General features: G+C 39.9%; 1 protein-coding gene across 2 annotated transcripts in view; it reads right to left on the bottom strand.

The window, feature by feature from the left end:
- LOC126262467 (muskelin) overlaps positions 1–18,319 on the bottom strand; it is a 178,100-nt gene that overhangs the window by 143,363 nt on the left and 16,418 nt on the right. For both annotated transcript variants that reach the window (XM_049959126.1, XM_049959127.1), the window contains exon 4: positions 10,910–11,108. In XM_049959126.1, the coding sequence (XP_049815083.1) occupies positions 10,910–11,108 (199 nt within the window). The remainder of the gene's footprint in view (positions 1–10,909; positions 11,109–18,319) is intronic.

Raw genomic sequence — 18,319 nt, 5'->3', positions numbered from 1 at the left:
TTCAACTGTTACCAAATTTACATTTTATTGCCCCACATTTTCTCAAAAATATTTATGAACACTTCTCTCTAATTCTGCATATTTTATTATGTTCCTACTATCATTTTCTCGGGACTCTCACATTCTCTCTATTTGCCACCTAGTTTCATTTGAGATTTGATTTTCTTTTCTTTTACTTCCCTAGCACATTCCTGCAACAGATGTGGCTCACCATCATTGACACATATTATAAATTCCCATGTCATTGAAATACCAAATACCTTAGCAAGGGAAACAAGAAGTCCCCTGCAGAAAATATTTGCCATCAAAGGAATCCCAGAAACAATCATTTTGGACAATCTACTATGTTTCACAATTTCTGCTCTCAAAATTGCATAACATACCTGACAACACCAACAGTCCATCTAGCCTACGATGGTGAAGCCAAACGATTAAACTGCAGGTGCGAGAAAATGTCAGCCAAACCCAAAGCTGTGGTCCACACCCACTTCCTGGACTCTTTAAACAACTACACCAATAGAGGGACACACTCCATTGAAAACACTGCACAGCCGCCAACACTGGACACTCTGGGACCTCCTGTGGCCTAAAACACACCCACACCAGCCTAACTGTCATCCCCGCTCACACGAAGCCACACACATCATCAGAGCTGCCTGGAGGCAACAGATGCTCACAACGTGCAAAGAAAGATGCACATACATGCATAGCAACTTCCTCCTCGAACCAACCAACAGCAGGAAGGGTATGTCGAAGCAGGTCCTCCCCTGGAGTAGGATCCCTTCCCACCCCCAGCACCAATTACCCCCAGCAGGAACCTGGAAACCGCAACACTAGCATCAGCTATATCCAGCATCACGATAACATCCCCACTTCAAGCACAGAACACAACACACCCAGAGACATTAGGTGATGTTGAGATTACTTTCTTTGACAAAAAACCAGCTAATGTACAGCTGCTGCAGAATCTAAGTCCCCGTCAATCACAACATGGCACTAATAACATGGCCCCGCTAATAACGCTCTTAGTCTGGCTATCTGCACAATCTGACAACACTGTAAGCTGCTGCAGTTCCTGGAGGAAGTCTTGTCTTCTGTTAGAGATGTTATGCTATGTATACACCCAGGATAAACAGTGCATCATATGAATGCAATGCACTGTAGTTGAAACAGCTCATTTTCTAAATTTTTATAGAGCCTTTCATCTCAAAGCTGAAGTCCTGGGTACAATGTATTTTACTTTCTGACAAACCGATAATAACAATTCTGTCCAATAAACTTTGTGTGAAAGATTTCTTGTCACACTGCCTTTTAATGCTGCATGTGTCGGAGCTCACCAAGTCCCAGTCGCTGGCACCTGGTAGCGGTTTTCACGGCATCACTGCGCCTCCTCGCCCACTGCCAAAAGTGGAGGCTAGTGATTCCAGGCACTTTATTGTGAATAGCAGAGTAATCATGTAGATGTACATCACTAGTTTTGCTATCCCTGTGCTGAAATTATATAATACTGGCCTTAACAGTCACTTTCCACAACAGAAAGATTCAAAAGTGAGGAAGTCTGGATTAAAGCTAATTGAATGTATTAAATATAAACAGCCTGAAAGGCAACTTTAAAAAGTATCTGGAGACAAACCTGCATAAAAACCGAATGTGCTCCCGACACCCCTCCGAGAGCCATGCACGACAAGCACAATAAGCATTTCGCTACATAGCTGTCCCTAGTGCAGCTAAGACTTGGCAACATTGTTGAAAATATTTGGCAACCTGGTGGAAGTACATTTACATCTGCATGTGGATCTGAATAGTTCTGCTATATTCACTTGGCATTCCCTTTCCACTATGACGACGTATGTTAAATTATTCTAATTTAAAATGAGACACAGAGAGCAAATTTAATTTTTGGACTCTAGGAATACCATGCTTCACATAAGAAACAACGGTTCTTATCTTTAATGTTGCATTATAAAACACAGCAACCAATACTGTGATGAGAGGGACCTGCTTCCAGCAGCATCTTGTTAGCTCTGTGGTTCCTCATGTCTTGTGATGCATGCACAGAACAAATTGTCAGACCTAATCCCAGTGCAGCCCAGTGCACTATGTTCTTATTCGCCATTTTATTTAATGGAGCTGACAACTGCTACATGAATGTTGTTAACAAAATCTGAAGTGAACCTTTCACATTAAGTCCTCTCACAAGCTCGCCTCAGTAAGCTGTGTTAATGGACATGTTTTAAGAATATCAAGCTTCTTCACTATACAAAATGTCTCTGGATATCTTTGACTCAAGTGTCAACGATACAAACTGGAGTTTGGTTCATCATGTAAGTCGGGTGAATAGCTATGAAGTTAATGTATTTCCCCTGTGCTTGATCTGTGTAATAGAAATTACAACTTACATCCACTCTGGGTAGCTACCGAAATAGGCAGTGTTGTTGGTTTAAATCTAATTGAACAACTTAAGTATCACTTTCAGTCAGCATTAAGTTCTCCATGAATCCATAAGCGGACAATAACGAAAACATACGAATTCCTGACGATAAAATTGCATGAAGAATCGCTTCAAAAAGGGAAAAAAGAGATATATAAAGCATTAATAACAACATTGAACAGTGTAATGAGGTATTCTGACTGGATCACAAACTATACAGGGTGAAGCAAAATTCCTGCACTTTGACTTCGCAGTGCAACTCCTCACATGCCAGAGATAAAAAAATAGCTTTCACAAAATTTTGTCCAGGGAGTACATCCAGCAGGAAAAGGACGTTAAAGAGTGGCAATCTGGCAACACTGAACCACATGTACAGTAACTACCTTTATCAACACACAGCACTAGCACTGTACAGTTGGTGCAGTGGATAGTGTTTTGGGTTAGCATGCATGAGGTCGAGGTTTCGATCTTGGGTTCAAGCATTTTTTTTTTTAAATGGAAGATTGATCAGCTTTAAAAGAAGCCCTTTCCACATTGTGGGCTCGAATTTATTTGCACCACTTGATCTACTAGATGCGAAACCTGTTTTCTTTGTACCTTCCTCTAGTGGTCATACTGATTAGAACCAATTATTATTCTTGCCTCGTTCAGGTCCACTACATTTTGTTAGGGCCTTACGTTATCAGTAGGACTAGCAATGTAATTTGCAAATAATGTCCAAACTCAGTTATTATTTCTGTCTTATCACCATGGTCCCATTAATTGTTTCAACCACCTATTTCTTTTTTGTCTAACCACATATCTGTTGTGTTCGGCATCACAAAATGTTGGAAATTTAGGAAACCTGTGACATAATAAATGGTATATATTACAGTATGAAACGTCAGAATGAAATTAGCAAATAAAAAAATGCACCCCAACCCAGGGTTGAACCCACAATCTCCTGCATGCTAACCCAAAACTCCATCCACAGCATCAACTGCACAGCACAAATAAACTGTGCTGTCAGAGGTAGTTACCATTCATGTGGTTACAGTGTTCCCAGACTGCCACTCTTTAACATCCTTTTTCTGCCAGATGTACTCACCGGACGAAATTTTGTGAGACATTTTTTTTTATCACTGGCACGTAAGGATTCGCGCTGTGAAGCCCGAGTGCGCGAATTTCGCTTCACCCTGTATAATTAATATTATACCATAGTTATGTCTTGCATATTAGTTTTATAGAATACTCATCATATAAAAATGGGTCATTTGCCTGCATTGCTATTGAGTGTGAAATGTAAATGATAGACATTTTTTGCAGAGTACCACTCAACAGCAATAAAGTATTTTATACTCTCCAGTCGCTTGATCACTAGCTGACACTCAGCAACGGGGGCAGCTGCTGCAGGGTGGCAGCAACTGGGACCCAGTGAGCTCTGGCTCACACAGCATTAAAAGGCAGTCTGCCAAGAAGTGTTTTGCAAAAACGTTATTGGACAGAACTGTTATTAATGATGTGTCAGAATATGAAATACATTGTAGCTGTGCTACCATTACACCTGGGACTTTAGCATTCAGCTGAAAAGCACTATAAAAATTTAAGCAAGACTGGTTTCAACCACTAGACATTGCTTTCATGCAATGCAGAAACTGGGACATGGTGAGTTCTGGTGCATGTGGTGTTCAAAGGCAACCTGCTAAGAAATCTTACACAAAAACATTATTGGATGTAACTTATTACCACTGTGTCAGAAAATGAAATATATTATAGCTGTGCCACCACTACACCCAGGACTTGAGCATTCAGATCAAAGGCATTATAAAAATTTATGCAACAAATGGTTTCAATCACGAGGCATTCCATTCATATGATGCACTGTATACATAGTGTAGCACCTCAAACAGAAGACAAGAGTTCCTTCAGGAAATGCAGCAGTCTACAGTGTTGCCAGATTGTGCAGACAGCCAGACTTACAGAACTATCCGTAGGGCCATGTTGTGATCGACATGGACTTAAGATTGTGCAGCGGCCGGCTACCTGCCAGGTCTTATGTCAAACAGCATATGTCAAACCCCTAGTTGGCGTGCCAACCCACACCTGCCACTACTGATATAGCGATCCCAATACCAACAGGGACACTTTTGACCGTAAGAGCCAGTAAAAAGGGGGCAGTGATGCTGAAACTGTGCACTCAGCGAGTGAGGTCAGTAGTCTATAATATATACTAACAAAGCCTTCACCTACAGCTGTTGGCAATCAACTGCGATGCCTGTCCTCTGATGTCATGCAGGAAATAAAACAAGCCACCTTACAGCACGAACTCATTACATATCATGCTGCTCTCTAGTGTCTACCCTGTAGACACTGTGCAATATGTGACCAGGCCGCTTATTGAATCTCTTTCGGACAACTCTTTGGATTGCAAATACATAGATGCTAATGGACTAGCATGACTGCAAACTACCTGGATTCTTCTCTTGATGTCTACAACTTTATAACAACTTGGTGCACAGTGGTTTCCTGAAATGTCAAGTAATAATTGTGAATCCATCCTTTCTGTGTAATAAAGAGTGTTTGTTACACTTCAATAAGTGGAATAAAGGGTGTATGGAGATGAGACAGTAGGGGTGTGTACTATGAGCCAACGTGTATGGTGCTTAAGCAGTGGTGAAATGATGTTCAAGACACGCCATGCCCATTTGGCACTGCTCAGCTACCATCTCTTATAATGAACTGTCTTGATCAGATCATACATGGCTACTCATACATTATGCCCAAGGAATAGTGAGAACTTCTCAAATCAGTTGTAATGTTTAAACACGATGTTAGACAATTCGGTTATTGCAAAGTGTGATCAAGATGAATCTTACAGATGCTTACAGAAGAGCAGAAAAATCATTGAATGGAAATTTGTACTGATCTGCTGGATGAAAATGAGACACAAACACAATGAATCTCACAAATGCTCAGATTGGAATGTATACTGCAGAGACAGACTGGACAGTGAAGGGGGAGGCGTGTTTATAGCGATAAGAAGTGCAATAGTATCGAAGGAAATAGACAGAGATCCGAAATGTGAAATAATTTGGGTGAAGATCACAGTTAAAGCAGGCTCAGACATGGTAATTGGATGTCTCTATAGGCCCCCTGGCTCAGCAGCTGTTGTGGCTGAGCACCTGAAGGACAATTGGGAAAATTTTTCGAGTAGATTTCCCCACCATGTTATAGTTCTGGGTGGAGATTTTAATTTGCCGGATATAGACTGGGAGACTCAAACGTTCATAACGGGTGGCAGGGACAAAAAATGCAGTGAAATTTTTTAAAGTGCTTTATCTGAAAACTACCTTGAGCAGTTAAACAGAGAACCGACTCATGGCGATAGCATATTAGACCTTCTGGTGACAAACAGACCCGAACTATTTGAAACAGTTAACGCAGAACAGGGAATCAGCAGTCATAAAGCAGTTACTGCATCGATGATTTCAGCCATAAATAGAAATATAAAAAAGGTAGGAAGATTTTTCTGTTTAGCAAAAGTGACAAAAAGCAAATTTCAGAGAACCTGACAGCACAACAAAAAAGTTTTGTTTTAGGTACAGCTAGTGTTGAGGATCAATGGACAAAGTTCAAAACCATCGTACAATATGCGTTAAATGAGTATGTGCCAAGCAAGATCGTAAGAGATGGAAAAGAGCCACCGTGGAACAACAACCGAGTTAGAAAACTGCTGCGGAAGCAAAGGGAACTTCACAGCGAACATAAACATAGCCAAAGCCTTGCAGACAAACAAAAATTATGCAAAGCGAAACATAATGTGAGGAGGGCTATGCGAGAGGCGTTCAATGAATTCGAAAGTAAAGTTCTATGTACTGACTTGGCAGAAAATCCTAAGAAATTTTATGTCAAAGCGGTAGGTGGATCAAAACAAAATGTCCAGACACTCTGTGACCAAAATGGTATTGAAACAGGATGACAGACTAAAGGCTGAAATACTAAATGTCTTTTTCCAAAGCTGTTTCACAGAGGAAGACTGCACTGTAGTTCCTTCTCTAGATTGTCGCACAGATGACAAAATGGTAGATGTCGAAATAGACGACAGAGGGATAGAGAAACAAATAAAATCGCTCAAAAGAGGAAAGGCCGCTGGACCTGATGGGATACCAGTTCGATTTTACACAGGAACTTGCCCCCCTTCTTGCAGCGGTGTACCGTTTTCAAGAAGGGATGTCGAACAGATGTGCAGAACTATAGACTTATATCTCTAACGTCGATCAGTTTTAGAATTTTGGAACATGTATTATGTTTGAGTATAATGACATTTCTGGAAACTAGATATCTACTCTGTAGGAATCAGCATGGGTTTCGAAAAAGACGGTCGTGTGAAACCCAGCTCGCGCTATTCGTCCACGAGACTCAGAGGGCCATAGACACGGGTTCACAGGTAGATGCCGTGTTTCTTGACTTCCGCAAGGTGTTCGATACAGTTCCCCCACAGTCGTTTAATGAACAAAGTAAGAGCATATGGACTATCAGACCAATTGTGTGATTGGATTGAAGAGTTCCTAGATAACAGAACGCAGCATGTCATTCTCAATGGAGAGAAGTCTTCCGAAGTAAGAGTGATTTCAGGTGTGCCGCAGTGGAGTGTCGTAGGACTGGTGCTATTCACAATATACATAAATGACCTTGTGGATGACATCGGAAGTTCACTGAGGATTTTTGCGGATGATGCTGTGGTATATCGAAAAGGTTGTAACAATGGAAAATTGTACTGAAATGCAGGTGGATCTGCAGTGAATTGACGCATGGTGCAGGGAATGGCAATTGAATCTCAATGTAGACAAGAGTAATGTGCTGCGAATACATAGAAAGAAAGATCCTTTATCATTTAGCTACAATATAGCAGGTCAGCAACTGGAAGCAGTTAATTCCATAAATTATCTGGGAGTACACATTAGGAGTGATTTAAAATGGAATGATCAAATAAAGTTGATCATCGGTAAAGCAGATGCCAGACAGATTCATTGGAAGAATCCTAAGGAAATGCAATCCGAAAACAAAGGAAGTAGGTTACAGTACGCTTGTTTGCCCACTGCTTGAATACTGCTCGGCAGTGTGGGAGCCATACCAGATAGGGTTGATAGAAGAGATAGAGAAGATCCAACGGGAGCAGTGTGCTTCATTACACGATCATTTAGTAATTGCGAAAGCGTTACAGAGATGATAGATAAACTCCAGTGGAAGACTCTGCAGGAGAGACACTCAGTAGCTTGGTACGGGCTTTTGTTGAAGTTTCGAGAACATACTTTCACCGAGGAGTCAAGCAGTATATTGCTCTCTCCTACGTATATCTCGCGAAGAGACCATGAGGATAAAATCAGAGAGATTAGAGCCCACACAGAGGCATACCGACAATCCTCCTTTCCACGAACAATATGAGACTGGAATAGAAGGGAGGAATGATGGAGGTACTCTAGGTACCCTCCGCCACACACCGTCAGATGGCTTGCACAGTATGGATGTAGATGTAGATGCTTACAAAAGTGCAGAAAAATCATTGACTGGAAAGTTGTAGTGATCTTCTGGATGAATAAAAGACACAAACACAACAATGTCATCGTCGTCGTCGTCGTCGTCGTCGTCGTCATCTTCGGAGATAATTAGATACTACTATAAGCCAGAATCTGAAAGACTGTCCATGATGTGGCAACATATAAATTCTGTAACATAGTCATTTGCTTGTAAAACGACATAGCCATTTCTTGTAAAACAACAGAGTTATTTGCTTGTAAAATGATATGTACATTATTTTGGGATAGGCAAGGTGTGATCCTTTTGGACGACAGGGAGACTAAAGCAATTATCAGTTCATAATACTTCAAAACAACAATGACTAGGTTGCAAGACATAATTTCCTCTCAACCCACAGAGGAAGACAAAACTTCTGCTTGCAACACAGTGATTCAAGGTCCCAAAACAATTCTGTGCTCTTAGAACTGGTCAAATTTGACTGGACTATCCTACTGCATAGAGCCTACAGTCTTCATTTAGCATCGTCAAATGTCCACCTCTTTGGACCTCTGAAGATAGACTACGAGGTCAATATTTTCCAGATTCAATGTTACGGTCAAAGCTGTAAGGCGGGGACTATCCTCAGCTGGTTCAGGTTTATACGAGTGCATTTTCATTGTTGGCAAAAGTGCACAACAAAAATAATACTGACTATGTGCAAACATTACAGTACGCTGCTGAACTCTTGCTATATTTAACTGTGCTATTGTCATGGATGTCCATACAGTAGTTTGTAAAGGGAGGGGGGAGGCTAGACCTGGGCGTAGGAAGTATTTTTAATACTTTGGAAGATGAATGGAGACTTAAATAACAATGAAAAAAGTTCCAGTTCCAACATTGTTAAAAACCTCCATAATACCGACCTTTAAACCACTTTCTTGAAAGAAAAACAACTGAGTCCACTATCTTATTTCCTATACTTGAGAATGGGGGAGGGTGGAGGGGCATGGCCCCCCTTGCCCCAAAATGTAGGTACCCTTCACTATTGTGCTCTCAGTATCTGTTGGACATTAAATGAAAATAAATGGGAAGCATTAATTTGAGGATGACTCTCACAATAGTTAAAGCACCGAGAAGTATACAAGGCATACAAAGAAGACTCAAATTATTGCTGTCAGACAATGATCTTCCATGGGGCTGTAAGTAAGCACACACATACAAACATGCAACCTGCAAATGCATGTGCAAGCACACACGCATGCATGCACGCACGCACGCACGCACACACCCACTTACCAATGTGGTGGGTTGCCTCTATCGCTTTCATTATTTGAGACAATTACTGCATCATAGGGGCTAATGAATAAACCATTCTAGTATAGGACAGAGACCAGAGCACAGTTCAATGCTGTTCTCGAAGTCTGAACTATAATGTTTGTGATTACCTTACAGTTTCAGTGAGGGGAAAAAATTCAAGGAATGAAGTAAAAGAATAAAAGCAAAAAGGAGGGGGAAAGATAAAAGTGAACAGCACAAAGCAAAATTGTCACAGACACGGAAGTAATATATAGCACACATGAGATGCTGCCTCATGTTTCTTTAAGCACCATTACAGAACTAAGAACTTACAGTTAGCCTATACCGTGCTCTAATGGTCACAGTATCCAAATGGGAGAATGTATGTGGTGTTACTTTTTGAATTACCAGCAATGAATCCACTCTTTCTCTACAGAAGTACAAATGGTACACATTATGCCATGATTAGCAGGATTAACGCCTTTCCAAAAACTCCGTTATTTTCATTTCAATATCCAATTCACTGTGTGTTTGGAACCAGATGATAAACTTCATTTTTTCAGTGTTTGATAGGGTTAAACAGAGAAACCAAAAACAGTAAAATCTAACATAAGAGTATATTACATAACAATTTTTCCATGCGTGCACTGGAGATATCAAACAGTGCACAATGGAAGTGGCAAAAATGGCTACACTGGCATTATTCTGCAAAATGTTACTTGCTTGTGCATCATGGAATAAATTACAAAATGGTCCAAATGGCTCTAAGCACTATGGGACTTAACATCTGAGGTCATCAGTCCCCTAAACTTAGAACTACTTAAACCTAACTAACCTAAGGACATCACACATCCATGCCCGAGGCAGGATTCGAACCTGCGACCATAGCAGCAGCGCGGATCCAGACTGAAGTGCCTAGAACCGCTCGGCCACAGCAGAATGAATTACATCAAAATTCCTTCTGTAATTGGCATTTACAAAAATGATAACTAAAGGAAAAGGCACTGGCATTAAAAAAAAACAAAGCCTCTAAATTGATCTTGACAGCAATAAACACATCAGCCATAGAAACACAAAAACTGGACTGTGGAAACTACCATGGGTCTTCAAACTTGAGTTACTTTGAACCATTCGCTACTGATTGTGGTATCTTAAACAAGGACCTACTGAGACAAAATGACAAGAAAATACAAGTTCCTCCCACTAGTACAGTCATATCACATACTCTACATTTCAGTAGAGCCACTACACTTCAATGTTGTCAGATCATGACACAGTCAGAGAAGACAGAAGATAATATATTAACTCTATGTTGAGTAAGAGGGCAGAGGTGGGCAGAGTGGAGATGGGGGGACATATTCTTTATGAGTAGCTAGAATCTAACAGCATAATACTCTATCCAATTATTATGCTTTGTAGAAGAATTTACCTAGAATGTGCGTGGGACATATAGAAACATTCATCCCAAAATATCTTGTGATTAACAATGATTTCATAAATATTGTTTATTGTCAACATGCGAAACTTAGTTATCTCCTGCAACATTTATTTTGTTATGTACCATTCAGGTTTTTAGGTCACATCCACTAAGGAACTGAACCATCTGTTAACAGGTGTACTGTATAGACAACAATATTGCTTTTCCTGCAAAGTTCAATGAGAGGAAGGTAATGAGAGATTACTTACTGCATTGTACCAATCCAAGCAAGGTTTAACAACATCCCAGTCATCTATTCCACATAGTTCCACAAACCAAATGCTGAAGTTGAAGCTAGGTCCCCAAGACTGGAGTGGCATAATTTTGATGAAACGAAATGGGACAGGATGATCTCTCACAGTATGACGCAACTGAAATGTTTCTGGTGAACTGTCATTCTTCAAGCCACTGAAACAAAAATTTCGAACCTTGCACTAAATGTAAGAAAAATAGTCACATATTGATTCAGTATTCATTCTTTGTCCAATGACCCATTTGAAAATGCTGTAAAATAATTATCAAACGTATTATAGCAGAACTAAAATATCCTACATTTAAAACTGAGTAGTAATAAAAGATTATACACAAGGCATAATCAGTTTCAAAAACCGCTTACTACAATAAGTCACTTTGCAATACCAGCTAACATAAAATGTCACAGGAATAGTGTGAAAACGACTTTCATTGATGCAGAAACTACAGTTTATCATTTGATAAGTGAGGCAATATTATGAAGTAAAGTAACCACAATCACTTTGTTCCACACCTCCAGATGCTGCTGATGCTACTGATGATAAGCTTTTAGCTGCTGGCAAATGTTTATTAGAATGTTGTGCCCTGTATGGGAGAGCAACAGTGTGAAGGTGCCTTGGGTATTCAACAAATTTTAAATGCTAGACATACAAGGAGGATATGCAACCTAATAGAAAATAATGATCTCCCAGCCTCAGAAAAAAATAAGAGTGGGGCGGACAGAACTTGAATGTCTCTGTGGTCACCCGAATTCCCTCTACATAGGCTACATTGAGGAGACACATACTGTGCAACCATAATAAAAAATGAATCTCCAAAACTTAAAAAAACTCATTTTGTAAGCTTCCCATGTCTTGTGACTAACACACTGTAAAATATAGGATGCTTTCAGGATCTGTGCTTTCAGATATCTCAGATGTAGCAATCAGCTGTTGTTGTTGTGGTCTTCAGTCCTGAGACTGGTTTGATGCAGCTCTCCATGCTACTCTATCCTGTGCAAGCTTCTTCATCTCCCAGTACCTACTGCAACCTACATCCTTCTGAATCTGCTTAGTGTATTCATCTCTTGGTCTCCCTCTACGATTTTTACCCTCCACGCTACCCTCCAATGCTAAATTTGTGATCCCTTGATGCCTCAGAACATGTCCTACCAACCGATCCCTTCTTCTAGTCAAGTTGTGCCACAAACTTCTCTTCTCCCCAATCCTATTCAATACCTCCTCATTAGTTACGTGATCTACCCACCTTATCTTCAGCATTCTTCTGTAGCACCACATTTCGAAAGCTTCTATTCTCTTCTTGTCCAAACTAGTTATCATCCATGTTTCACTTCCATACATGGCTACACTCCATACAAATACTTTCAGAAACGATTTCCTGACACTTAAATCCATACTCGACGTTAACAAATTTCTCTTCTTCAGAAACGATTTCCTTGCCATTGCCAGTCTACATTTTATATCCTCTCTACTTCGACCATCATCAGTTATTTTACTCCCTAAATAGCAAAACTCTTTTACTACTTTAAGTGTGTCATTTCCTAATTTAATTGCCTCAGCATCACCCGATTTAATTTGACTACATTCCATTATCCTCGTTTTGCTTTTGTTGATGTTCATCTTATATACTCCTTTCAAGACACTGTCCATTCCGTTCAACTGCTCTTCCAAGTCCTTTGCTGTCTCTGACAGAATTACAATGTCATCTGCGAACCTCGAAGTTTTTACTTCTTCTCCATGAATTTTAATACCTACTCCAAATTTTTCTTTTGTTTCCTTTACTGCTTGCTCAATATACAGATTGAATAACATCGGGGAGAGGCTACAACCCTGTCTCACTCCCTTCCCAACCACTGCTTCCCTTTCATGTCTCTCGACTCTTATAACTGCCATCTGGTTTCTGTACAAATTGTAAATAGCCTTTCGCTCCCTGTATTTTACCCCTGCCACCTTCAGAATTTGAAAGAGAGTATTCCAGTTAACACTGTCAAAAGCTTTCTCTAAGTCTACAAATGCTAGAAACGTAGGTTTGCCTTTTCTTAATCTTTCTTCTAAGTCGTAAGGTTAGTATTGCCTCATGTGTTCCAACATTTCTACGGAATCCAAACTGATCTTCCCCGAGGTCAGCTTCTACCAGTTTTTCCATTCGTCTGTAAAGAATTCGCGTTAGTATTTTGCAGCTGTGACTTATTAAACTGATAGTTCGGTAATTTTCACATCTGTCAACACCTGCTTTCTTTGGGATTGGAATTATTATATTCTTCTTGAAGTCTGAGGGTATTTCGCCTGTCTCATACATCTTGCTCACCAGATGGTAGAGCTAAGCTTATAGAAACTTCCTGGCAGAATTAAACTGTTTGCTAGACTGTGCTCAAACCTGGAACCTTCACCTTTTGCTGCATGTGCTCTTACCAACTGAGATATCCGAGCATGATTGATTACCTGCCCTCACAGCTGTATTTCCACCAGTATCTCATCACAATCCAGTTTCAATCCACCAGGAAGTTTCAAATCAATGCATATTCCGCTGCAGAGTGTAAATTCATTCTGGAAGCGATGCGTATTATTAAGAACAAGACCTAGCACCCTTGAAAATTTCTAAAAACAAAATGGCGTCCCTCATCCTGAAGTCTGTAGGATTAATATTCATTGTGAATGTTTGCAAAGAACATCCTCTTTATTGTGGGGTGACTAAAAAAAACATAAAATCTTCTGAAATAAAGACTGTTGCAACAGACTTCTTACTGTGGACATTACATATTCGGATAGCCACCTGGAATGTGAAGACACTCAAGAGGCCTGGTAAGATACAAGAAATTGGGAATGAACTAGATAAGTATCAAGTCAAAATAGCAGCAATACAAGAAACTAGATGGAAAGGGCAAGGAATGATAGCATCGGGGGAACACACAATGATTTATAGTGGTGGAGATACAGGCCTTTATAGCACTGGTTTCCTTCTACATAGGTCTATAAAGGCTAATGTAATTGGTTTTATGGCAATAAGTGGCAGAATGTGTTCTCTAAGGATAAGGGCAATTTTTTTTAATGTTACAATAGTAAATGTCTACGCCCCTACAGAGGAGGCAGATGAAGATGCAAAGGATGTATTTTACGCCAAATTGGAAAAAGAAATTGGTAAAATTCAAAGGCATGATGTGAAAATAATACTTAGAGACCTAAACGCAAAAATAGGGAAAGAAGTGGTATATAGAAGTATAACAGGAAAGGAAAGCCTACACAATGACAGTAATGATAATGGGCTCAGACATAGACTTCGCCAGTGGGAAGAACATGATAATGAAAAGCACCTATCACCCAAGGAAAGATATTAAGAAATGTGCATGTGTATCACCAGATGGAAACACAAGAAACCAAATAGATCACGTACTCATAGACAAAAGGCATTTATCATATATTATGGACACTAGCAGCTGCAGAGGGACAGATGGAGACCCAAACCACTACTTAGTATGAATTAGATATAGGCAGAAGATAGATTTGGTAAGAAACCAAAGGAATACAATAAGAATGAAACAATATACAAAGACTCCAAACGAAGGAAACATAAGAAGAATATAGGAAGAAACTTCAAGAGATATTGGAAGAAGGGAGAAACACAGGAAATGAAGATAATGTGGAAACTAAATGGGAGTTGTTGAAAATGGGCATTAGTGTAGCTGTAGTGTAGTGTAGTGTAGTGTAGTGTAGAGATACTGGGGAGAGAACACCACAAAAGGGTGGTTAAGTGGTTCGACAAGGAATGCTTAATGGTAATACACGAGAGAAATGAAGCAAGACAGACAATGTTGCAAAGGAATACGAGGTTAGCGGCAGAAGAATACAGAGAAAAGAGAAAAAGAGCAGCTAAGCTGTGTAGGGTAAAGAAAAGGCAGCATGAAAGGAGAAGGATAGAGAAACTGGACGAAATGGGAGACAATAAAGAGATCAGAAGGCTCTATGAAAGAACAAGAGATTTGAAGAAAGGCTTCCAACCTGGGGCAGATTTCTGTAAGGATAAGGACGGAAATCTAATTGAAGATAAAAGCAAAGTCCTAGAAAGGTGGCAAAAAAGTATTTTACCGAACTGCTCGATGGGAAAGAAGGGGATAAAGAAGAAGGAACCGTGATTGAGAATGAAAGGGAACACGACTCAGAATTGGAATCAGAGTTCGATGTAGAGGATCGGGAAGAGGAAGCAGTATCAGAGCTAGAGGAAGTGAAGAATGCTATCAAGAGGCAATAAAAAAAATAAAGCAGCAGGAGAAGATTGCACAGAGGCCAAATTATTAAAATATGGAGGAAAGAAAGTGGAGGAGGCAGTTCATGAATTGATAAAGGAAATATGGATAAAGGAGGTAATGCTTAAGGACTGGAACATGAAAATTATCTGCCCATTACATAAAAAAGGCGACAAGTCAATGTAGCAATTATTGTGGAATCACTCTCTTGGACATAACATATAAGATATTTAGTAAAATTTTAGCCTCCAGACTTGGAGGGATGATAGAAGCAACTATCAGGCTGGATTTAGGAGAAACAGGTCCATGATGGATCAGATATATTTATTAAGACAAATGCTAGAGAAGTTTTATGAGTATGACAAGCAACTACATCAGTTGTACATTGATTTTAAGCAAGTGTACAACAGCCTACACAGGAAGAAAATTATACAGATCATGAAAGAATTTAGAATCCTACTAAAACTGGTCAATTTAACAGACATGACAATGAAAGCAACAGTTTGTAAAGTAAGAATAGAGCAAGAACTGTCTGGTGAAATCCAAGTAGAGAGGGGGCTACGACAGGGGGATGTGATCTCTACAACGCTACTTAATTTAGTTTTAGAAAAGATGATGCGGCAAATGCCGATAAACCCAGGAGGAACAATACTTAATCAGCAAGTTCAAGTGGTAGCATATGCGGATGACATAGCATTAATGGCAAGGAATGTAAGGGCACTCAAGGGGAACTACGATATGTTACAGGAAGCAGCAAAAGAAGGAGGTTTAGAAGTACATATAAACAAACCAAAGTATATGGTGATGGGGGAGCCCAATATAAATGGACAAAAGACTTCAATAGTAATGAATGGGAAAGAACATGAAAGAACGAAAACGTTTACATATTTAGGTTCTGTAAGAATGGAGGACAATAAAGTAGCAGTAGAAATTCAAGAAAGGATAGCGAGTGGAAATCATTGCTATTTTGCCTTGCAGAATGTATTTAATTCCAGGAATGTTAGTAGGAATACAAAAATCAAAATATACACTATCATATTACGACCTATAGTAATATCTGGATCAGAAGGCTGGGTATTGACATTAAAGAAGGAGAACTGGTTATTGATACGGGAAAGAAAGATACGGAGAAGGATTTTTGGGGCAGTGAGAGAGGAAGATGGCTGGAGAGTAAGGACAAATGTACAATTACAAAAACTTTGACAGATGGATATTGTTGTTAAAATTAAGCAGGGAGAATAAGATGGGCAGGACATGTACAGGGAATGCCAGAAACTTGGAGTGTCAAGAAAGTTTATATGGGAAAACCTGACAGGAGAAGGGGAAGAGGTAGACCCAGGAAAAGGTGGCTGAACGATATCGAAGAAGATCTAAAGGTGATGGGAATAAGAAATTGGAGAAGGAAGGCGATGGACAGAGAAGAATGAAGGCAGGTGATACAGGAGGCCAAGGTTTTTCAAGGACTGTAGAGTCAACCAAGAAGAAGAAGAAGAAGAAGAAGAAGAAGAAGAAATAATGAAACCCCCATCACTCCTCCCGCCTGTGGCAGATGGTTGAATCCTGGCTGGTATGGTTAAAGCAAAGTTTCCATCATTGTCTCGGCTATGTCTCCTTTGCTGGTCTGGAGAACACACCTCACCATAATATTACTAAACTCACCTTGCAATCTTCCCAGAAATTCCTACAATGGCCTCACTTATATGAATTGATCTGATGCAATGGTTGATAAGGTTAATAAATTGCTGCTCTCCTGGCTAATATTACACCATTTTGCTCTCACAACTGAAAGGGTGTAATATTATTAGCAGATTACCTGCACTTGAACCTCTGTGGAGTCTCCAGTCTGCCCCAAATTGGAGAGCATTGCTCAATCCACCAGCGTGCAAGATGGCTTCTCAACTGCTGTGAAGAATTTGGTGTAAATGCATCTGCATCATGGTGGATTGCATTGCCAATGTGATCCATGCACTACTGGACACTGCCTCAATATTCAAATACAGTCAAATGACTCTGTATCATCCGGATTGCCTAGCTAAGCCATTCTTTTGGGCACAGTTCTATTTCACAGCTTTACTCAAATTTGGAAGTAAATTCTGGGATACAAATTGCCAAGAATTAATTTTCATTGGGAAGTTTTTGAGAAATTGGGAGAGTATAACAAAAAATCAATTTCTCAAAACACCCAATAGCAGTGGTTAAGTATGCACAGTGCACTCTGTTTGGTATCTCCACCAGACTGCAATTTGTTTTCAACCACCACTGAAGGCACTGCCAGTGCTAGACGCCACAAGTTGTCGGAAGTGCTGCTATCATAATGTCTCATGAGCAACACCTCTGGCAGTGGCCTGCACATAAAGTGGGAAGCTTTGCAGCTCACATCCAGTGTTGTGTTTACTATGGCTGTCATCCATAGCTTATTGCTATAACTGTTATGAATCATTGCTGTGGACTTTTTCTGAATTCTGCTCTTCGGTTGTTTACTTATAACTCTAATACTGGAACTTACGCTATGGGCATTTAGCTTGGAACATTCCTGCATCAGATTTCTCTTTGGCCTACGATGAACATGATGTTCTAGGCTATCACTGATAGTGTCCACATGCACTCCTCTGAAGCTTCAATTGCACTAAGCATAAAAAATTTATAAGACATAAATCCTCTGTCAACCAGGGAATTATCAGCAGCTGAACCACCAGACAAGTCACAGCAATGTCCCTCAGCACATGCAGCACATTAACATTAAAAAATATACAACTTTAGTGGATTACTCAGTATGTAGTATCTTTTATTATGTTACTTGCTTTTTCTTAGGGTTCAAAGCAAAAACAGTATGGTTCTTATGTACCCATGTCAAAACTGTAGGACACGAAGACAAAAACAGAAGTTAAAAATGACTAGACGTCAATCCCAATCGACGGGAGAGGAGACAGCTAAAAACAGAGATGTGGAGAAAGATCCATAAAGTATGCCATAGAGAATTGGTGCTCCAGAACAAAAAAAATCAAATGGCCTTCATCATATTGCTATGACAAATAAAAAGTAAAATGCGATCGACAGCCCACACATCATTCGTTAAAACGGCTGATAACTCAGATGGGAAACACAAACGGGAATGTAAGTGGTTAAA

The sequence above is a fragment of the Schistocerca nitens genome, chromosome 6, assembly GCF_023898315.1.
Source record: "Schistocerca nitens isolate TAMUIC-IGC-003100 chromosome 6, iqSchNite1.1, whole genome shotgun sequence".
NCBI classification, from domain to species: Eukaryota; Metazoa; Arthropoda; class Insecta; order Orthoptera; family Acrididae; genus Schistocerca; species Schistocerca nitens.
The sequence above is the reverse complement of the archived record's forward strand: the minus strand, read 5'-3'. Positions and strand labels throughout refer to the sequence as shown.